The following is a 23390-nucleotide window of genomic DNA, read 5'->3' as shown; positions in this document are numbered from 1 at the left end:
TACTTCTCAGCTGTCAGTTATTCTATTCCATAATATTATTTCTTCAGCTTGCACCTCTTGAACTCTTCAGTAATACCTTGACTAAGGGTTGTACAGCATAAGAGGAATTTGTTCAGCAGGCATAGCCTTGGTGCATTTTATTTGACAGGAAGAAAATGAGCTAACAAAGTGATTTTCTTTTTTTTTCCCTTGTGCTCACAGTAATTTCATCAGTTGAGATCACTCCTTTGCATTCTCTACCAGTTCTGCCCTTGAATTAGGTGGCAAATTGCACTGTGCCCACAAACCTTAAGCTTGTTTGCTTGGAGTGATTCTCATGTCACAGAAGCACATGATTTATGGCTTTACATTATTATTTTTTAAATTTCTTCTTGGACACTTTGTCCTCCCCTTGCTATCCCCATGGTTTTTATTTGAAATCCTCTGGCATGTTTACTTAGCATAATAGTTCATTTATTTACAGAACATTTTGCTTTGTTTCTAAAAAATGTTGCAAGACTTGTTTTAAATGGCAAACTCAGACCTACCTAAGGAAAGAGTCAAGTGTCTGAGAAGAGAATGAATCAAACTTTAAAAACTTGTATCTTATGGGTAGGTTACAGCTTTTAATACTTGTCAATGTTCATGTAAATGAAGAATCCAAATATTGAAATAGTTGAAATTTATTTTCCCCTTTTGTTCTCTCTAATCTTCATTTGTAATGTTTTCTCTACATTTGGGTTTCTACATTTGGGGGAATTTAATGTGACTTTCTTGCTTTTTAAAAAATATTTTTTATCTGTTTAGTAATGATTTATTCTTTTCAAAATGTTTTTGAAGGTAGGTTGCCCTCCCATCCCTTGAAATTACACTTTTCAAGGTCAGTCCACAAATCAGTAGGATAGAATTGAAACAAAGGAGTTCATGGTTTTCCTGGTCTTGTGGTAGGCACTTATTTGAAGTTGGTTACATTAATACACAACCTTAATACATTAATACTTAAGATTAATATAATGAGAGGTGGTAAATATATTCTCAGATAACAGATTTTCACACTTTAAGCAGTTTTGATTAATTCTTATTTTTATTCTCCTTCAAATAGTATGCTTTTCAAATTTAATTACCTTTGCATTAAAGTGGAGAATTGGAGTCTCTGAATCTCTTCATTTCTAGATGAATTCTAAACTTTTCTTCAAATGACCTATGATATCTTCTCTTTTAAAAGTTGGGTCCTTGCATACTGTTCTTTGACCATTACAAAGCGATAATTGGATAGATGAATAGTTTTAAAGTTTTATTTGTATTAGTTTGCAATATTAAGCATTTTTAATACTCAGAAGAAATTGCCTTTTTAAAACTAAATTTAGGCTATTTAGTTTTAAACAAAGGACAGAAGTATATTCAAAATAATATTTATAAAAACTGTCTGGGTCATTTGTTGTATCAGTTTTATCATGAAAAATTACTCTTCCTTCAACCATGTCATAATTACTTTGCTCATTGCTGAGACAAAATACCCAACACCCAAAGTTAAAGGAAGAAAGGTTTATTTAGCTCAACAGTTTGTTGGGGTTTCAGTTTCTAGTAACTTGGCTCCAAGACAGGGTAGTATGGCAGAGGAGCATCCCAGAGGAGAAACAATTCATGGTGAGCAGAGGGCAAAAAAGCAGAAGGCAGCAAGCAGCAAACAACAACAGCAGCCTTCTTTTTGTCCCTTACATCTTATCCAGCCTACTCACTCTTAGGTTGGGTAGCACTCACACCCAGGGTGAGGCACCCTTAGTCCTAACATCACACCTAGCATCACATCTTTGATCCCAGCATCATACACTCTAGATCCAGCCACCTTCTGTGACTGCATGAGGCTTTGGGGGACATGTAGAGACAAGCTATAACAAACCACTTACATATTATGTCTCCTGTTCCATGGTTTTTAAAGCAACAGCTGTGATATGATTATGCAGGCACCATGCAAAACACTTTGGTGGACTGTCACCTTTGGGTTTCACAACCCTATGAAATAATTATTTTTATCCCTAGCTGATTGGTTGGGAAAATGGGATTTAGTGATTAGTAACCTGTTAGCACCTGGAAAATAGAAATGTGAGTAGAGATTTGAACCCGTAACTCCTTATCTATAAAGGACAAGAACCTAGTTCATAATTTATAATGCCTTCCCAATCATGTGAAATGAAAGTTTCAATTACAGTTCATGAATTATCATTGTAATGTATTAAATTTTGTTTCCTGAGTAGTAGTCTTTTTATTATGTTACTGTGATTAGGAAACTGTCACATTGTAGAAGCTCAGTGCTACTTAATTAAAATCATCACAATTTTTATACTGTATATGTCTTAGTTCATTTTTTGTTACTGGCAACATAGAACCACAGACTGGGTGAGTTATAGAAAGGTTTGGGAGCCAGGTGTGGTGGCACTCACCTGTAATCCCAGCACTCTAGAGGCTGAGTCAGGAGGATCACAAGTTTGAACCTATCCTGGGAAATTCATTCATTCATTTATTTATCTATTTTGCTTAAATTCTTTTATTGGTACATTTTAGGTATCCAATACGTTTACATTTATCATTGGCTGCTTGTACCTGTACATGATGTATCTTGGTTCTTATTTTTTCCCCCATTATCTGTGTGTCCTTCACCCCCTCCACCCTTCCTTATTTACATAGACTTTGTTTCCATTTTTTCTTTTCTAATAATTTTTCCTTTCCCTTTTTTCCTTTCTGTTGATTTAGCGAGACCCTGTCACAAAATTATAAAAGGAGGGGAGTGGGGCTGGGAATTTAACTCAGTGTGAAAGACCTGGTTTCAATCCCCAGTGCCACCAAAAAATAAATAAAAAGAGGCTTAGGTTGACTCACAGTTTAGGTTCAAGGTCGAAGAAGACACATGTGATGAGGCCTGTGGCAGAGCCCCATGAAATGAAATCACTCTTTTCATTTTATTATTTTTAGGCAGGGTCTTAACTGTCAAGTTTAGGACTTGAACTCACTGTGTAGCTGACCTTGATCCTCCTGCCTCAACCTTCCAAGTGCTGAGGTTTCTACCAACAAACTTGGCTTCTAATTAGTCTTAAAAGTCCCACCTCGTCCCATGTGTTAGCATCTCATAATGGGGATTAAATTTGAACATAGCTTTTGAGGGGACAAACCATATTAAAACTATGAAATACTCCAGAAAAATTTTTAGCTCTTCTATTTGAAAGGAAACAGGTTATCTCGCTTTAGTGAGGTATTTTACACTGAAGAAAAATGATCTAGAAAAATCTCTGGAGTCATCTTAATTTTTTTGAATCATGAATTATTTTTTAAAAGTACCCAGGTACTTTTGAAAACTAAAGGCATTCAATTGACCTAGTTAATTAGATTTTTTAAAAATCAGTATTACTGGGAGATAATTTATCAAAAGAAACAGAAAACCATTTCCTGTTTTCTCCCTCTCCTTCCTTCCTTCCTTCCTTTCTTTTTTTCTTTCTTTCTCTCGTAGTGGAGATCAAACTTAAGACCTTGCGCTTGCATGGCAAGCACAGTGCCACTGAGCTAAATCCCCAACTCTATTTCTTTTGTTTTGAGACAGGGTCTGTGTAGTTCAGGCTGGCTGTGAACTCCAGGCTGGACTCCTGGCAATCCTCCTGCTTCAGCCTCCCAGGTGCTGAGATTTACAGGTGTGTGTCACCTTGCTCAGCCTCCTGTATTACTTCTTTCTGAAGGCTGAACAGCCAACATTCGAGTAAGCTGGTGTACAGGCATGAACTATAGTATTTACTTGAAGTATTAAGTTTTTCCCCTCAGCAGCCATGATTTTTAAACTTTGCTGAGGCTGAGAGATGGAAATCCATGGACTCTTCTCCCAGAAAGGCCCAGATGTGCAATGCATTTCCTAAGTGGTGTCAAGGGGATCTTGCTACTGCATTTTGTTTCTCCCCTTGGATGTGAGAGAGGGGATTGGGGTAGTAAAGATCTCCCACAGTGTCCAAGCAACCACTGATTTCATGAGATTTAGGGACCTTAAGGACATTCGAATCACAAGACCCAAACATTTTAGTTTGGTGACTTAGAGAGGGAGTTAAGTGTTCCGATGTTGAGTTCTTTCTCCTGAGTCCAAATACCTCCAGGGAATGGTATGCAGCCACTGCTTGTTTGGCTTGCAAAGCCTTTTGCTTGGCTGAGTTTCCAGCATTTCTGAATGCTGTTCTCCTATGCAGTTTTATCCAGGGTCACTGAGTATGGTCGGTCCTCAGAACACCCAAAGAACCAAGTAGTGGTGACCTTTCAGTTAGTTACTCTGTCACTAAGTCACTTGCTTTGCAGTTGTAGACATTTTACAAATACTGGCACCCTTGCTCTTCATAGCAGAGCCCCTTGGACTGATTTGGCCTTTGGTAAAATTTCCCGTCAATTAAATTCTACATTTTGTCCTGAACTTACTTTAAAAGAACAGATTTGTTTTCAAAATAGGTAGCCCTGATTACTTAGCCATTTAACTTTACCGACAGCATACCTCCCTGGAATCTAGACCAGGCTCCTGCTTTTCTAGAGACTTCTAGTATCTGTATAAATATTTAACACATATTCAGGACTTTCAGAGTGCCCATCTCCGTTCTCTCCCTATTCCAATCCATCATCCCAAACTAATCTTTTCAAATTCACTGTCACAGTTTTCAATCTCATCATGTCCTTCCCTGCTTGCCACATTCAGAGTTGCACCAGTGCCCTTAGGAGAAATCAGAGTAATTATCTGCTTCACCATTTTTATTTTACAGACAAGGAGTAGGTCTCCAGGGATGCTGGAATTTGCCTAAGACCAAGTGACTTGCTCTAGGTTTCTGGTGGTAGAACTGTTCGTAGTGAACCTTGCTGCCTCCCACTAATGAACTTCTTAGTCCAGCGTTCCAGAAGCCCCTCGCTAATGCGGCTTTCCTGACATATTTCTCACATCTTATCCATTTGGTCCCCGAATACACCATGAGCTTTCAGTTCTTGGCCTTTGGCTGTGACTTTCTCTATTTAGAATGCCCCACTCCTCCGCAACATTTAATATTCATAGAAACTCACACACATTCACACACCATGCCCAGACACTTAACATTTCACACGAGTTATTTAATCTTTGTAAATCCATTAGCTAGGTATCATTATGATTCTTCTTTTACACATGTGGAAATGCAGATGAAGTGATTTCCCCGAGACTCTAATTTCGCAGGTAGCAAGGCCAGGATCCATTCAATTTAAGCAGTTTTGTCTCCAGAAGCTGTTCTGTTGGCCCAAGCATCAAACTCGGGGCCTCTCAGGAACATCTGTGTTATAGGCCAAATAGTTCCTCTGCTCTGTAAAACTTCCCACAGTGATCAATATGCATCAGAGAAGCTGAATTTATGGTAAGGTTATGTGTGTTTTCTGAATGCTATTCAACATACTGTAAGTGCTTAGAAAGTAGTATAATAATTCATGAAGTGACTTAGCCTAAGTTCTCTTCCAAATGTAATGGCAGTAAAGAAAAGATTGCTCTCTAGTTAGGTAGACAGAGCACCAGCACATAGAGCCAGGCTTTGCGTTGTACCATTGCATTGTACTCCTGGTGCCTGTGGCCTTGGAAATGCATTCAACTTCTCTGAACTTCCCTGCCCTTATTTGTAAATAGGCTCAATAAGATAGGCCTCATGGGGTTGTGATAGAGACCGTATATAAAAACTTACTGCAGGTTGTCAAGCATTTTTAAAAAATAGTATTATCTTTCAGTACTACTACAAAGTAAGTATCAGTAAATCAGCTGAAGGTGGAAAGAAGCACCCCGCCCCATAATGATAGTTGCAGTCAAAGAACTTGTAAGCTGTCTTTGCTTATTTGACCTAATTTTGATTTTTATATATAAATTCTTCATAAAATGGAATTAGCCAGCATAGCCCTGACGTTCTTCTCTGTTCTTTAGATCTCAGATCCTAAGTTTTATGAATAGTAATTCAACTGAATCTACATCTGTATTTTTTTGGGGGGGTACATCTGTATTTTTAAAGAAATGTGAATTATGCTCAAGAAAGGGCTAGATTGTTAAGCAGCTTGCGCTCAGTAACCCTGGCGCTTCCTGCGGCATTTTCCCGTGTGTGGCGGCTGTAGTCTGTGTGGCTGGGTCACAATGAAGCAGAATGTAGCTGCTCAGTGTCCTCTTCTAGCTTTCACGCCTGCCAAGGTATCTGATTATGTCTTTGCCACTAAGGCTTGTGAAAGGTGACTTGGTCATTTTGCTTTTCAAAGATAGAGAGGAATATTAAGAAGACAAAAGAAATTGGAGAGGCAGGGTGGGAAGTTTGACTGAGAGGAAGAAGTCGAGTGTAAAGAGCAAGACAGTTGAAAATACCTGAAATAAATGAAAACGGAAAATACCACCTTCTGTAGCCACCCAGATGTGTTTCCGGGAGGCAGGGAGAACGCTACCGTTTCACTGGGGATGGCATGAAGGGTAATGCTATGGGCTCACAGGTGGGAAATACTCAGGACAAGTGTCTGGACAAGCTGAAAATGTGCAGCAGAAGCCCTGAGGCAGTGAAGGCTCTGCTGTCAGTGGAATCTGGATTCTTAGCCAGATTTAACACTGCCGGCCATGTGACCTTAGTCATATTAGTTGACCTCCTTGAAGCCCGATTTTTTTCACCTGTGAGATACTGTATCAGAGGGATCTAAGGATTGGTTGTGATATGCAACTTACACCCTTAAAGAACACAAGGCCTGGTGCATAGTAAGGATTTAACATGTGTCAGACACTTACTATTTTTGTTTCTTCATGTGAACTGAAGAAAGAGCGGCTAGACCAACCGGCAGCTCAAAGCTCAGGCAAGTGAGAGGTTGCCACCACTGGAAGTAGGATGGTAGGAAGATAGGGGAACCAGTTACTACTTTGGCTCCCTTCTGAATACTAGCCTTTGCCTGGATTCTTTGCTCAGCAAGTTTTTCTCATATTCTAGGCGGTACTGGAAAAAACAAGAAGGAGCATACAGACTATGCTATGGGAGGCTTGTAGGACATGATCTAGTTTTGCAAACATGTATATGATGTACACTTTCTGCAGGGAAAATGAAGTTTTTACAGACAGGCAGGATTCAGGGGTAATGTGTCCAACACCCACAACTTAAAGGAGGAAAGGTTTATTATGGTACACATTTCAGTCCATGGTTGGCTGGCTCCAAAGAAGAAACATCATGGCAGAGGGGCATGGTGGAGGAGAGGTGCTCACCTTCTGTCATCCAGGAAGCAGAGAGGGGAAGGGAGGAGTCAGGGAGGGAAATAAACCCTACCAGGTCATATCCCCAGTTGGCCTGTCTCTTCTTAGCAGGTTCCACCCCAAAAGCAAATAGGCTATAACGCCCTCACAATCCAAGCACCTTTCAAAAGCCCCACATCTAAGTATAAACCATAACAGCCTTCAAAATCATTTTCCTGTCTAGGTCTCAATAAAGAATAAGGATTGGATATTTACAATGTATTTGGCACATTCACTTAACTATTAAATTATCATTTGACATAGGTTACTGAATCTCCATTTTACAAATGAGGAAAAGCAAGTTACAAAGAGTTTAGTTGGTTCCAAAGTCCCTGGTTCCAAATCTATTGCTTATTCTCTTACGCCAGAATGGCTGATGTAAATAAAGTCAGAGATTTTTTAAAGGCTTTTAAAGAAAGTAGGCAAACATTTGAGACATCTTAATAGTTTTCCCCAAGGTAAGTGGATTAAGTTATATCACAAAACTCAACTTTTCTAAATTATTCAATTTATAAACCATTTGTGTTGTGTAAGTAACATTAGTCTTTGAAGTTCCAGTGACTTTTTTTTTTTTTTTAGGATAAGTGTAGAACAATAGTTCTGCAGTTTGAGGTTGTATCAGATCCCTGGAGGACTTGTTAAGTAAGATTTAGTAGGTCTGGTATAGCCAGAGAATAGCATTTCTAGAAGTTTCTCCGCCAATGCTGACACCTCACTTCAAGGTCACTGACAAGAAAAGCATATTTGATTACTGATTATATGGAAGGACAAGTTGGAAAATAGACCTAGAGGGGAATTCCAGGACTGGAGATTCGATATTGAAGTTTATATCAAGTTTCTCAAACTCAGTAGATTATAGACTTAGGCACACGTAACTAAATTTGGAACCTGTAAGCTTCGTATTATCACTTACCTTGTTTTGGAAGGTGCATTTGCCTACAAGGGAAATGAAGAAATGGAGAGGGAACAATATACTAATCGGTGCTAATTGATATGTATGAAGCTTTTCAAAGAATTTTTTTTTCATCTCCTTAGGTAGCAAATCTTCCAAAAGATTACCTGATAACCCTCAACTATGTCACCGGGATGGATGTTTTGGTATGTAAACTACATGCTACATTTCGTTTTGGTACCTGACAGAAGAGAAGGGATCATTTATAGCGAGATAGGAAATTATCTGCCATTTAGGACTTTGCTGATTAGAATAAAGTGACTTGGAATTTGACTTGCAATGTTTTTTCTCAGACATCTGTTAAACTTTATCTGTGAGCATTTCAGGACTTGGGTCTTAGACAGCTCCTAAAGCTGTAAAATTCTCTTCTTTTTTCCCTGAATATCCCTCAAAAGGTTTTTATATGTCTCTCATTTCTATTTAATTTGCGAACACAAAATATTTTATTTAAGAGCTTATTAGTAGTGCAATAGATTCTTGGAAACTTACAATAAAAATATGTGGTCACAATTATAATACTCTATTACTGAAACCAGGAATTGAAACTATTTTTTATTGAATATTGTAGTGTCATTTCATACATGAAGAGCTATCTCAAGCATAAAGAATAATGTAATATGTGTATACCTATCAGAGAGCTTTATCAAACCTTACCCCATTTTGTAATATTTGCTTCAAATATATCCCCTAAGAAGTAAACATTGTAACTAAAGCCTTGTGTGTGTTCCTCCCTGTTTCCATTATTCCTCACTTTGTTTCTGAGTAGTAGAAATTTTCGTGAGCTAGAATTGTTCATTTCAGCACATGTTTTCAGGTACTGAGCGGAGGGCAGTATGCTCTGGAGTTGTGTAAGGGAGAAAAGATGCATAGTAACTCTGCATACTTTGAATTTAATGTGTTCATCCATACATAAGATACCAAGCATTTTGCCTATTTTGAAATGTAATGTTAATGCTGTTCTACAGTAAATAGCATTTTGCAGCTTGTTTATATTTTTCAACAATGCGTTTAATATGCTATTTCATGTTGAATCATTGTAGCTGTTGTAATCCTGGAGTAAATTTAAAACCACTCAGGCCCCTCTCTGTAACTCTCATCATTCCACAAGTTTCCAAATATTTACTACGTATTGACTTTATGCAAGTTGTTCCGAATAGTTTTTTTGGATCAGCCAATCAAAATTAAAATCATTGTAAGCGCATCACTATGTGCTTCAAAATGTTTTTCAAAGACTACATGGCTTTCATTTCAAGAGACTGCCCATGGATGGCTTTGTTTCTTTTAATTAATAAGCATTTTAGCAAGAGCTGTTTCAAGTTCTTGAGAAATCCTTAGAACATGTATCTTCATGTTGAACCAGGCTTGGGGTCAAAGTCTTGGGGTAGGGATAGCTCCTTGGAAATAGAGATAAAAAATTATAGCAGCCTGAAAGTTAATTAATCCAGTCATTTGATCACTCAGTTCAGCAAATTTTTGGTTAAGAAAACTATGAGCCAGTCCTTTGCTAGACAATTTAAGAAACACGCATATCAATTAGGCAATGGCCTTGTATGTTTAAAAACTTTAGTAATAATGAGGAGGAAATCACTTGGCTTTTTCATAACACATCCCCATTTGCAAGACAGTTTCACATTTTTCCCTTGGATGATCAGAAAAACTTTGCAAAGTAGGTAGAATAGCTACTGTTATTTCTGTCTTACAAATGACACCATGGGGTTTACAGCCCAGAAATATTTTGCCCAAAGTTATACAACGAGAAAGTGACAGTCTTAAAAAAGAACCCCCCAGGCTATCTGACTCTCCACCCTGAGTTGCAGAAAATACAGACCTGAATAATTACAATGCCAAGGAAGTGCTGCGAGGGAACCTTTGAGGTAATAAAGACCCAGTCTTGCTCCTGACTACAGCAGCCTTTAGGATGGTGGTTGCCAAAGGTACTCAAAGAAATCCTGCTGCTCTTTGCAAAACAAGTGTTAAGCTGTAAATAACCAAATAGATTTTTTTTTAATGCCGGTATCCTCATAGATGTGGCTAGAACATTGATTTCAGTATTGGCTGGTGAAAGCAAAAGCCAGACTTGTAAAAATCAAGCCAATTTTTTTTTTTTGCCACCTATTTTGTGTGTGTTTCTATAATTGAGAAAAGTCGCTATTATTTGATTTTGGCATGCTGTCCTTGAATCACTGTGGAGAAATACTGTTCTTGGCCAACATAGTTGGCAAGAAAAACAAGCCCGAGCATAGGGCTTTGGGCAGAAACTGGGGTCTCACCCTGTTTTACCATCATTTGAAAATGTTAATCTCTGCCCAAACCAGAGGAGTTTCCCAGTGGAGAAGGCTGTGATTATTTGTCCAAGGTCCAATCCCAGCTGTCTTATTGTTTGCCTTTCAGCACTGGAGGGTGGAGTGAAAGTGGGTGCCAGAAAGATTCCCTAGGGCCAAAGCAATAAAATTTTTGCCTGAGGCACCTGACAAAAGAAAGCTCTGGACTAGAATACAGTTTTGTTTTTTTTTCTTTTGTTTTAAAAATCAGTTAAGGGAAGTGAAATCAGTTAAGTACTCCTGAAAGAGGGAGTCTGCTTTCCTAAGGGCCTTCTCAGAAAATGACCGAGCAGATTCTCTCTCACAAATAACAGGTTGGGATCAACCAGTCAGTATTTAAATCCAGGGATAATCACCAATTCTATTTTAAAATCTTCAGAACTATAATATTGACATCTGGCTAAGATTTCCTTAACTTTGTAACCTGAAAAATACCTAGACATTTCTGGTCCTTTTCATTTACCGGTAATGTTATTGTAGAAAAAACAAAAATTAAGTTGCTGCATTCATTCGTTCTAATGTTTGTAACATAAACTATGAGTTTCTTGTTGTAGTTTTTAAAAACTCTTCATTAAGTAAATTATACACACAGTTTTCTTTAACTTTTTATTGGCAAATAATTTTAAATTTACAGAAATGTCGTGAGACTATTCAAAGGACATCATGTATTTTTAATCTAAATTCATCTGTTTTAACATTCTGCCTCATTTACTTTACCAATTGCTTTCTTTCGACATGTGAATATGTGTTGTTTTATTTTTTTATGAATTCCTTGATTAGTTGTATACATCTTGGCCATTTACCTCTAAATACTTCCTTATTTCATAAATGAAGAATAATTCTCTTACTTAACTACCCTCTATTTGCAACATTAGTAAATTATTTAGCAATAATTCTGATACTTTAATCTGTTGCCTATATTTTGATTTCTAAAAATATTTACATTTGTTTCCTTTGGTACAAGATCTAATCTAGGCTCATAAATTCCATTTTGATATTATGTGAACAGTGCTTCCCCAGAGCTGCCTTGTCCAGTGAATATGTCACCTTGTATAGCAAAGGAGACTTTACAGATATAATTCAGCTGAGAATTTTGAGATGAGAAGATTATTCTAGATTAGTTGGTTGGTGTGTTAGTTATTTTTCTCTCATTGCTGAGACAAAATGCCCAACACCCAAAGTTAAAGGAGAAAGGGTTTGTTTAACTCACAGTTTGTAGAGGTTTCAGTTACAATGGGCTGACTCCAAGGCAAAGTGGCACCTGGCTGAGGGGCATCACAGAGGAAAAACAGTTCATGGTGCCCAGACAGTAGCATAAACAACAAAGGAACCTTAACAACATCTTTCTGCCCCTTTTATTTTATCTAGACCATGGTATTAGGGTGGTGCCAAACCAATCAGTGTACTGGTTTAGTAATCGCACACCCTTAATCCCAGCATCACACACTCTAGATTCAGCCACCTCCGAAAAAGCCACCTATGACCACATGAGGCTGTGGAGGGACATCTAGACTCAAATCATGACCCTGGGTCCAGTCTAGTTTAAGTGGACTTTTATAAAAGGCAGGCAGCTGTGTCAGTGTTAGAGAGGGGAATTGGAAAATTTTACTCTCTTGGCTTGAAAGATGGAGGAAAGGGGTGATAAACCAAAGAAAACAGTTGGCCAAGAAAAGCTAGAAAAGGGAAAGCAAAGAATTCTCACAGCATCCAGAAGAAACATAGTTTAGTAAAATATATTGTGTTTTTCTAACCACAAGAGCTGTAAAATACAAATTTGTGTTATTGTAAGTCACCAAGTTGGTGGTTATTTGTTATGGCAGCAAAAGGAAACCAACAGGTCATGTCTCTTTAGCTTCCTTTAAGAGTTCCTCAGTCTTTCGTGACTTTATAGCACTGATATTTTTTAATGTAGTAGCCCTCCCCTTGGTAAAGCATTTCCCTTTTTCAGGCATTTGATTGGTGTTCTTAATGTTTTAGGGAGCTTATGCATTCCAATCCAGATGCTTCTTGCAGGACGATGCGTGTTCAGATGATCCTGCCTGGGTACACACCGTGTCCACCATCTCTGTACAAAGCTGTTTGTTGCAGTCACCTAGTTAATATTCTCAGCTATTTCTGTGTACTTACTCATTAGCAATTTGGGGTGAGATTCTTTAATATAATGTAGATATCCAATATCCTGCTCCTCATCAAAGTTTCTCCCACAGATTTAGCATCTTTTGATGATTCCTTCTTGAGTCCATCTTTACTGCTATATCTTAGTCAGTTTTTAATTAAGGTATTTTTGTTTGGGTTTAATCTATCTGTCCTTTCTCTCCCCTCCTTCCTTCCTTCCTTCCTTTCTTCCTTCCTTTCTTCTCTTCTTTTCTCTTCTCTCTCTCTCTTTTTCTGTCTTCAGGATCAAACCTGGTGCCTTGCTAATGCTAAGCATGTGTTCTAGCCCTGAGCAATAATCCTCCCAACCCCAAAGGTGTTCTTTAAAGGCGTGGCTAAATAAAGAGGTGACAGACCACATAAGATATTCCTCTATCTCTGGGCCTCCTTGCCATCTTTCCTCTATGGCCCCCTTCTCAGGTCTACAGAATTTCCCTTCTGGGCTGGGCCATTCCCACCTTCTTCCGCCTGGCTGTGCTGCCTCTGGGCTCTCTTGCTTCCTTTCCCATTCCAGGATTTCTTATTTGACATTTTGACTCTTCCTTAGTTGACAGAGTGACTTTAAAAAGTACATTTGTGCAGTTTGACCCTTTTCTTCATATATATCAAATGACTTTCCATTGCTCTCTGAGAACAGGTAAAGGTGCTCCTTCAACAAGGCCTCGAAAACTCTTGATCTGATGCCTTTCCAAACCCCTTTCAGACCTTTATCTTGATGTGTTGCCTTGCTTGCCTGCCTGCCTGCCTGCCTTCCTTCCTTCCTTCCCTCCTCACAGGGTTCTCTGTCCCTGGAGTTCTAGTTGGATCCCAGGCTCTTCAGATGTCAGTTTCCCCCTTTAAGGAAGGTTTCCCTCACGACCTTGATGATACCATATCTACCTGTAAGAAACTGTTTGCAGAGCACTCTTCGGAGTAGCAGTTTCCTAGTTGCTTGTGGAATTATTTAATTTACAATCTTCCAGTACCTTGCAAACTTCAAAGAGGAAGAAACTGAATTCTTTTGCTCTGTCTTAATCTACAATGCCTAATAGATTGTAAGGACTTTATACACTTGATCTTAGCCAAAAGGCGGAGAGGCAATGTAAGGACTTTATAAATATTTGCTGAAAAAGAAAGTGAACAAGGGGAAGTAGGAAAAGTTCTTTCATGTGTAATCACTTATACTTTCCCTGAGACACACATTTAAACCGAACAGAGTCCCCAGGGTGAGTATGATGAGTGACTGCCTGTGACATCACACAGTCTCAAACCCAACAGTATGGCTCTCTTCTGTTAGATATGTGTGAGTTTAGCGAAAGATCCTAAGTGGAAGAATTATATTATGCAATGGTTTTTTTTTTTTTTTTTTTTTGGTACTGGGGATCGAACTCCGGACCTTGCGCTTGCGAGGCAGGCAGCAGAACAACTGAGCTACATCCCCAGCCCTGCAAAGGTTTTCTTGAGCCTTCTTTTCTGGTTCGTCATTGAGTCGTTTCTGAACTCCAGAATAATTTTGTTGTTCCCACTTCCTGAAGGCTACAAACCAGCTTCCTGAGTCTCTTGTTCATGCCTATCCATAACCTTGCCTCACTCTAACCATCTCATCTTAATACCCATTGCTCCCCAACACAAACTTGCCACCCTAGCCAGATGGATCACTGCCTCCTAAAATTATCTCAGTTGTTCTCCACTCCAACATTTTGCTGACCACTTCTTGCCTTTGTCCGAGATGCCACCCTCCCCCATCTGTCCAAATCTCCCCATGGAATTGTGGAGTATTTTGGCGCTGAACACACCTTAGTGGTCATCTGCTGCAAGGGCACTTAAAAATCTTTGTCACAAGGCAATCTTCTTTTCTTCTTTCTCTTCCCTTCCCTCTCCCTCCCTCCTTTGTTTTTCCTTTCCTTCTACATCCTCCTCTCCTCTTTCTCCTTCTTCCTTTCCTCCTTTCCTTTTTCCTTCTCTTTTTCCTTTTCCTCCTCTTCCCCCTCCTCCTATTCTCCTCCTCCTTTTCCTCTTCTCTTACTCCTTCTCCTTCTCCTCTCCTACCCACCACTAAGAGTTGAATCACCTAGGACCCAGTACATGCTAAGCAAGCTTCTACACTGAGTCACATCTCAAACCACTTTATACAATAAAATACTTTTATTGTACTTTGAGATAACATATCATTAGTTCACCAGGCTAGCCTTAAACTTGCAATCCTCCTGCCTCAGCCTCCCAAATAGCTGCGATTACAAGCATATACCACCACACCTGGCTCACAAGCCATTTTTTTTTACTGTTCCAAACCACACTTTCTTTCCTCTACGTCATGTGGCTAGGAAAAACTGGTATCATACATTCTCTGTGCTGAGCTTGGTCCTGGTGACAAAATGGTCAGCAGTGCTCATATACCTACCATGGGGACCTAGCTTTTTAGTTTATATCTCTCAATTTTCATAGCATTTGTTCAGAAGCTCTTTATTGGTACAAGGTCATATATTTACATAGCAGCCTGATAAGTGTGTATGTTATACATTCAAAGTACTGTTCTGAGAAATAAATAAGATATAAAAAGCCTGAATTATGCCATGCATACAATAATTGTCAGATGTCATCATTGTTATTTTTATTATGTTTTCTCTTTTTAATGTATCTTTACTGTCTAAAGACCAGGATGAAATCATTCATTCCTTTGTATTTCCTCATCTTTCTTTAGACAATGCATATAGTATAAAAATACTTACCAATACATATTTAACTGTTGTAAAAAATGTAATATTTCTAAGGACTGAAGGAGCTCATTTGATGAGCTTAGACTTATCTTGTTTTTCTTAACTGTAATGAACTCGATCTTGATCAGAAAGAATAAAAAGGAGGAGGGGAAGGAAGGAAGAAAAGGAGGAAGCGAGGGAGGGTGGGAAGAAAATCCCATTATTATAGGAATGATAAGGAATGACCTTCTACCCAAGGGCCAGGATTCAGTCAGGCATCATGGAAGGACTACACTAGGATTGGAAATCTACCAGGTTTTCCTTTGCTCACTTCTAAATCTCTGCAGACTTTTCTTCTATCTATGCAGAATGTTTCTTCTTTGTTCAAGTCACCTGGTAGAATGTAACTGCTCCAGGGCTCCCATATTTACATGTAATAGTTGCAGCTTGCTCTGAGACTAATTACAGTTCCTACTACACTATTGGTTTTTGGCAAGAATTTCTGATTGGCCCATCTGGGTCAGGTATCCATTGCCATCCAATCAGCTGTGGCCACAAGAAATGTCACTGTGACAGACCCTGCGTATCCACCCCTATGATATGGGGTACTTCCTATGGGAAAATAGGTCAGCCAAGTAGATACCTGTATTTATCTGCTTTCTATGTAATATGAAAGTGTTTCTTTAAAAAAAAAAAAGCATAAGCCAGGCATGGTGGCTCACTCCTATAATCCTAGGACTGAAGGAGGCTGAAGCAGGAAGGTCAAGCCCAAACTGGGCTACTTAGTGAGATCCTGTGTCCAAGTAAAATATAAAAAGGGCTGGAGATGTAGCTCAGTGGTAGAATGACCCTGGGTTTGATCTCCAGTGCCACACACACACACACACACACACACACACACGCACAAATCACGAGTAAGTGAAGTCAAAATTGTATTCCCTCAGTCACATTAGCCACAATTTGAATGACAAGTAGCAGCAAGTGAATAGTTACTTCCAGCAAAGAAAGATTAGACAAGCCCTTTTATTTTACAGATGGTGAAGTTCTCAGAGACCTAAATTGGTTAAACAGTTTACCTAGAATCACAGAGTGAGTTGACACAGTTTCGACTAAAAACTGGGCCTCCGGTCCATCAGGCATTGCTGCCTCGCTTCCTCAGATGTTCCTTCACCGTGCTATTTTGGGTCTGGCTCTGGGACCATTTATAGGTCTGCCCTGGGAAATAACATATATTTATAGTGCTTGGGTTGATTACCATCTTAATCAGAGTGAGGTTTCAACATCACTTTAATTCAAACATGAAAATGGAAAGTTAAATGACTAAAATGAACAATGAAGGTCCAAATTTATTGTTGAGGTTGAAGACTAAAATAAATCAGTGTAAAAGCCAGCTTATCCAACAGGGACTTCAGATTCTGTGAAGTCTGCGGTAGCATTGTGGATGCACAGTGTTTTGCAAAGTGCTAGCTGGGAAGTTTTAGATCTGTCTGCCTATGGGGTGTCTGAGATTAGCAGGCCATAAGTAAAAACTAGAAGGACAGTGAAGCAAATCCATTTATGGCAACTGGCAGTTGCTGTTTGGTTGTCGTGATGGCTTGGAGAAACTTGTTTTTACTGACAGTACTGGATTCATGAACATGAGACAGAAAGCCATTTCCATTTCTGAGAGATTTCTTAACTTAGCCTTAGAACCAGTGAGGTCACGAAGTTGTGAATCCAGCAGGAAAAACACTCCAGTCATGTGTGCTTTGGCTGTTCTCACTGATAGAACTAGACAAGTGGTAGAGTTTGGTTTCTCATGTGTCTGATTAAATTTGTTGTGTAAACTTGGACAGGCCACTTCATTGCTGTAGGAAATGGGTAGACTGCACCAGATGGTCTTTGATATTCCTTCTAGATTTAAATGCTGCAATTCCAGTGCCATGGCTCTGGATTATTCTGATCGTGAAGCCTGGAAGCAGATGCTAACTAGACAAGAAGAAAGGGATGTTTTATGGCCTGGGCATTCATATCTCTAATTCTGGCAAGGCTGAGGTCTGACACTAAGGAAAACAATTTAAAAAGTCAAACTGGGCAGTATTGCTGATAATTAAGTTAGTTGGCTCAAAGGCTGGGGGAAAACAGCTTGTGATTATCGTTTAAATTATACAAGCCAGGCTTTTCTCCCTTAGAATCTTTGATTGATATTTCCCCTCAACTCCTTTGAAGAGAGCTTTCATTACATTAATACTGTCTTTGAACCCAAGAAGAAAGCATATAGATATCTATGCATAGCTACCAAATGAAAGTAGTGAAAGTAATGGAGAAATGTTACAGTATGTTTTGCTCACTTTTAGCTTTTAATTCTATAAATTTCATGGTAACTACACTTAAAGACTTTTTTGCATCTAATACTGATACAGAATAATGTGTCAAATTCTTTCATCTGCCAAACCAGTATAGTTTTTTTTGAATGAAGCAGGGAGTGGGGAGGAGAAAGCACGTTAAACATAGCAAGACCCCGGGATGTTTTTAAAGCACACAGTTCATTGAAGCCAGAGTCTCCCGTTTACCGGTACTGGGACTGCAGTGGAACTGTGTCACACGGTTTGTGGAATGCATGTTTCATCTTTTTTAAATTTATGTTTAGTACATGAATGTACATGAATGCCCTCTTTTTTTTTCCCTTGCAAAACAGTCATATTCTTAGGGTACTAGTACTTTTAATTATATTTATTTTTCATTGTATCTTTTATTCAGTCATTTAGTGAAATCATGGATTTGGTGCTCATGGTACTTTCAAATCTCAAAGGAAGTTAATATTTTTTGCCTCAGTTGTCAGTGGCAGTGGGCTGTAAGCAGGTCAAGAATCAACTCAATGTCATGTAGTCAGCATTCAAGAATAGTGCATTATAAGAATAGAAAGTGCATGTGCCTCTAATTAACACAGAAAATGTAGCTTGGAAGCTACCAAGAAAGATAGAAAAAAATTAGATGGAGTATGGATTCAGAGGAAAATCCAGGCAAGTTTTCCCATTCAAAGTTGCCCATTTGATCTTCTGGAAACTATGAAAAAATAGGTAAATAAAATACCAAATTACAAGTACTTCAGGCATTTAAAAGTCATTGACATCTTGTGTGACTGTTAATTTTCCTACTCCTTCACATTCTTTCCAGTGAAAGAGAGAACATTATATCTTATGTTGTTCTAGTGAGTGTTGTGAGTTAATATTTATTTAAAGCTATTTAAAATGGTCTCTGAAAGATAACAGTGATAATCCTGTTATTAAAGGAAAGAAAAAATTACATTTATGAATTTGGAAACCTTTAATCATCTTTCATAATCATAATCTTGGAAAAATTGAAGAACATAAGACCTGTCATTTTACACGTGAAATACTTAGTTCTTTGTGTTTTCTTCTCTCTGAAAACCATTGACCATATTTAATTTTTTAAAACACAAAAGTGCTTCATGTTCTAGTCAGAACTGATTTCCTGTCTTAGAGGAAGGCAGGTCAAAACAGGCAGATGTTTAATAATATTTGTTTACCTTTATTATATCTGTAATACACCTAAGAATTTAAAGAAGCTAATATATACTTGGTCAAGTAATTAATGAAAAGGTAGAAATTTGAATTGATTTTATAGTCTTTTCTCAAGTAATTATTGCACAAGCAGGAATGAACAATGAATAAAATATTATACCCAGAGTTTTATAAATATATGGTTTTTGAGCAGTAGAGTCAATTAGTCAACTATCAACAATTTGTCCATGTCCTTAAAAGCATAGGTGAGATTAGATCACAGGATTTCTATGATTTAACTCTTAGAAATCACAGGATTGAAGTTTCAGAGTTGAAAATTTTACTGAAAAAAATCTGTTGTTCAGAGTATTGATTAAGGAATGTGAAAATGGGGGAAGGAGAGGTTATAATTAAATAGAAATAGAATCCAAACTGCAAACATAGAGCTCAGTTGAAAATAGAAATAGAAGTAGCAGAAACTACTCCAGAATTCCTCAATTTGAAAATAAGAAATAAACTCACTCTTTTCTTCTTTATTGCAGGGAAAGCGCACACACACACACACACACACACACAAAATCAGTTAAGGCCACAGCCTCAGAGCCAGAAGGTGTGCCTCACTTTAAAACAAAGAAATTTGATCTTGGTTCATACTTGTCAGAAAGTTGGAGAAGATAGGCAAGAACATTTCTAACATGGAACAAAGAAAGTGTTTTAAGAGATTAATCCGTGGAATCTATTTGTCATAGGAAAATTCGTGTGATTACAACTGAATAAGCTAAATGGTAAAATGCTATCCTACCACCTAGATACTTTACAAACAGTATTATAGTATGTGCTGTGTTCTGTATCCTAATCAGCCTTTGCTGATAGAGCCAGTGACCTAAAAAGAGTTAGCACTGCCAAACAGGAGAGAAACTTGGAGAATAATTCAGCACCAAAGGAAAGACTGACAGCTTGTTTTTCTAATGTGGTATCAGGAATTGGTCCCAGGGTCTCTGCACTTTTAAAGTTTTATTTTGAGACAGGGTCTCCCTAAGGTGCTACATTTCCTAGGCCGAACTTAAACTTGCCATCCTTCTGCCTCAACCACCTAGAAGGGAACTGGGATGACAGGCTCATGTCAACATGCCTGCCTTTGAAAGAGACTTGTTAATGATGCAAGGATGAATGTCTACATGGGTAACAAACCAAAGACCTGATTCTGAACGCACATGGGAAACATACAGTCTTTGAGAACTTGGTTATGTTGAGGTGAAATGGCTGCTTGACTTCACTGAGGTGTTTATTCTACTTACCTAACTACCCGCAACAGTTCTCAAAGTTTTGAATATGTCATGTTTCTGAGAATCGGGGCTTACCTACCTGAAGATACACCAGTTTCCTTTTTTGATTGAAATATACCAATTTAAACTACCCTGTTAAATGAATATTCAATAGCCTCCGTACATAATTTAGAATAAGTAAGTTATTTGACTTCCCCACAGAGATGTTCTGCTGGTAAGCAGAAAAAAAAGTTTGGTGATTTGATTCGTTTTGCATGGCATCGATTACTTTGAGCATTCTATCTGATAATAGAGAATGCTGATTTTGAAAAACAACTAAGCAAAACATTAACCTAAACATTTTTTCTCGTTAGATGTATACTTCAAAAGATTTTCTTATGCAAAAATTTTGTTCAACTGTTCTTATTAAATTTTGAATTTTGCAATAATATTTGGTGGAAATATGTGTTTTCTTGTAAATGTAGCCTTATATAATATACTTGGTTTTACCTCATGGCACACAAAGCCTAAAATATTCACTCTTTTGCCCTTTGTAGAAAGAGAGAACTGACCTCTGATATAAAGTGCATTTTCTCATTTTTTTTTTAATTCACTGATATGTCCATTAAGCAATTTGTTTCTGACCTACTCCCATATGCCAGATGTTATTCTAGCCATTGGGAACACTACAAGGAACTAGACTTTTTAAAAAGTTCTGCCCTCCTAGAACTTATATATAAATTATCTACATTATCTCCTAACAACTGCCCCTTAGGGAAGGTTCCACTCTTCACATGGCGTATACAAACAATGTGAACTTCAGAGAATTTGGGTAATTTGCCTGGGTGTTTTGTAATTAAAATAAATGTTTTATCTCCTCTTTCATTTCCTCCAGCCTAGTCATTGTTGGTTACGCCAGATGGTAACACAGTTGTCAGTCAGCTTGACTAATCTTCTGGACAAGTTTTCAAATATTTCTGAAGGTTTAAGTAATTACTCTATCATAGACAAACTTGGGAAGATAGTTGATGACCTTGTGGAGTGCATGGAAACCTCATTTAAGGTAACTTTGTGTTCATTGGGATTGTTTTTTGTTACCCTTCTTTAAAACCTTCATTTTGTGTTATTTTGAACTTGTAAACTTTGACTTTTAAAACATTTTAAGATGAGTACAGAAAACAAGTGTTTGTAGTTACACTGCAACACTGAAATGTATGTTTACACTTAAATATTGTCACCTAATTTAAAAATAAAATTTCACACTGCAATGCGAAAACAGTTTAGCTTTTATATTTATTTCATGTATGAATGAAGTCTCTACAATCTTCCTATTCAGTTACAAGTTTATTTAATAACCTGATCACTTCATTTTACCATTTCAGTTGTTTTACTTTAGTACACAAGTTGTCACAAAGGAAATAACATATACATTGGGGCTTTCAAGATGAGTTAGGTGTTCAGTGATAGGGAGGTTGGAAAGAGCATTGCAAATGATGGAGAATGTACGTTTAGTAATCTTAGCATTTTGGTTAGAATCCAAGAAATTGCAGAGGGTATTTCTCAGTAGCTTTGGAGATTGAGTTAATGTGCATAAAGCATATAGAATAGTGCATGTTATATACATATAGGTGTTTATTATTATCTGTTTTTCTGTATAAACATTTATTAATGTGTCCCTAAAATGATTTTCTTTTTGAATTTTGTATAAATTAACCCTACTATTCTTTTTTCATTAAGTTTATTGGTACATTTTAGGTATATAGTATAGTTACTTTCATCATTGGGATCTTGGACCTTTACATGACATATGGTGGTTCTTATTTTTTCTCCCTTCCCCCGCCCTTCCTTCACCCCCTCCACCCCTCCCTATTTACAAAGACTTTGTTTCCCTTCTTTCCTTTTCTCATATTTTTTCCTTTCCCTTCTTTCCTTTCCCCTACCCTTCCCACTCCCCCTACTCCGTCAGACCTTTTCTTCCTATTTCACATATCAATTAACCCTACTATTTTTATTCTTTTCTGACTTGCTTCATTCACTCAGCATTCAGTTTATAAGATGTATCAACTTTGCTGCATATAATGTGGTTAAAATTTACTGCTTATAGAGTATCCACTGATTCTGTATTCCAGTACTTATTAAGCCCCGCTCTTGTTGATGATCTAAAGATTATAATGATGCTGAGAACTCTCTATGTCTTATGGTGCATATGCTCCAAAAGTTCCACTAGAATATATACCTAGGAGAGGAATTTCTGGATGACAGCATGGACACATGTTCGACTTTATTAGATAAAGTCAAAAGTACCAACCACAGTATATAAGGATTTCCCACCCTACATCTGTGTCAATGTTTAGTATCATCAGATGTTTTAATTTGGGAATGTTGAAGCATATGTTATGGAGGGGTCTTAAATCAACAGTAATTTTTTTCCAGTACAGAGAATTGAATGCCAGTCCTCACATGCTAGGCAGGTGCTCTACCACTGAGTTACATCCCCAGCATCCATCCTTCCTTCCTTCCTTCCTTCCTTCCTTCCTTCCTTCCTTCCTCCCTCCCTCCCTCCCTCCCTCCCTCCTTCCCTCCTTCTTTCTCTCTTTCTTTCTTTCTCTCTCTCTTTCTTTCTTTCTTTCTTTCTTTCTTTCTTTCTTTCTTTCTTTCTTTCTCATGTTCTCTCTTAAGTTTCCTGGGTTGATCTCACACTTGTGAGCCACCTACCTCAGGCTCTCCAATAGCTGGGGTTACAGGCATGCGCCGCTGTACCCATTAACACCAGTGTTTTGATGAGCATCTCTGAAAAACAAGCCTTTAATTTGTTGTCAGCATTATTTCATCTTTGCGACATTACCGCCACTGCACCACCCCAACACCGACCTGCCGAGCTATATTACCAGTTCGAATTAATATATTCATTAAGACAGCAGTCTAGAAGACTTGGCTTTTAGAGTTCAAGTATTTGGCTCAGCGAAAGACATATTTACAGCTCATTAAGCTGACCTCAGTTATGTGAGGCGACATAGACTATTTGAAAGATGTAATTTTCAATTTTTTTTTGTTTATCCTTCATGTTTTGCATAGAATGTGAAAGAATCCTCTAAGAGGCCTGAACCCAGACTCTTTACTCCTGAAGAATTCTTTAGAATTTTTAACAGATCCATCGATGCCTTCAAGGACTTTATGGTGGCCTCTGAAACTAGTGATTGTGTGGTTTCGTCAACACTGAGCCCCGAGAAAGGTAAGACACATAAACATCACCAACTCAAATGTAAATAGC

The 23390-nt window shown here is 38.0% G+C and overlaps 1 protein-coding gene across 6 annotated transcripts in view; it reads left to right on the top strand.

Annotated features, from left to right (window-relative positions):
- The window catches only part of Kitlg (KIT ligand), an 80180-nt gene that overhangs the window by 35345 nt on the left and 21445 nt on the right, over positions 1-23390 (top strand). For all 6 annotated transcript variants that reach the window (XR_002390140.2, XM_013066578.3, XM_087192578.1 and 3 more), the window contains exons 3-5: positions 8285-8347; positions 21015-21182; positions 23195-23351. Coding sequence is in view for 5 of the 6 variants with exons in the window: in XM_013066578.3 (XP_012922032.1) it covers positions 8285-8347; positions 21015-21182; positions 23195-23351 (388 nt within the window). In the remaining variant the exon portion in view is untranslated. The remainder of the gene's footprint in view (positions 1-8284; positions 8348-21014; positions 21183-23194; positions 23352-23390) is intronic.

This window comes from Heterocephalus glaber, unplaced genomic scaffold, assembly GCF_053883595.1.
Source record: "Heterocephalus glaber isolate CG9 unplaced genomic scaffold, H.glaber_assembly_v1.0 deba00001572, whole genome shotgun sequence".
In the NCBI taxonomy this organism is placed as follows: Eukaryota; Metazoa; Chordata; class Mammalia; order Rodentia; family Bathyergidae; genus Heterocephalus; species Heterocephalus glaber.
Note: the sequence above shows the minus strand (reverse complement) of the source record. Positions and strands in the feature narration are given on the sequence as shown.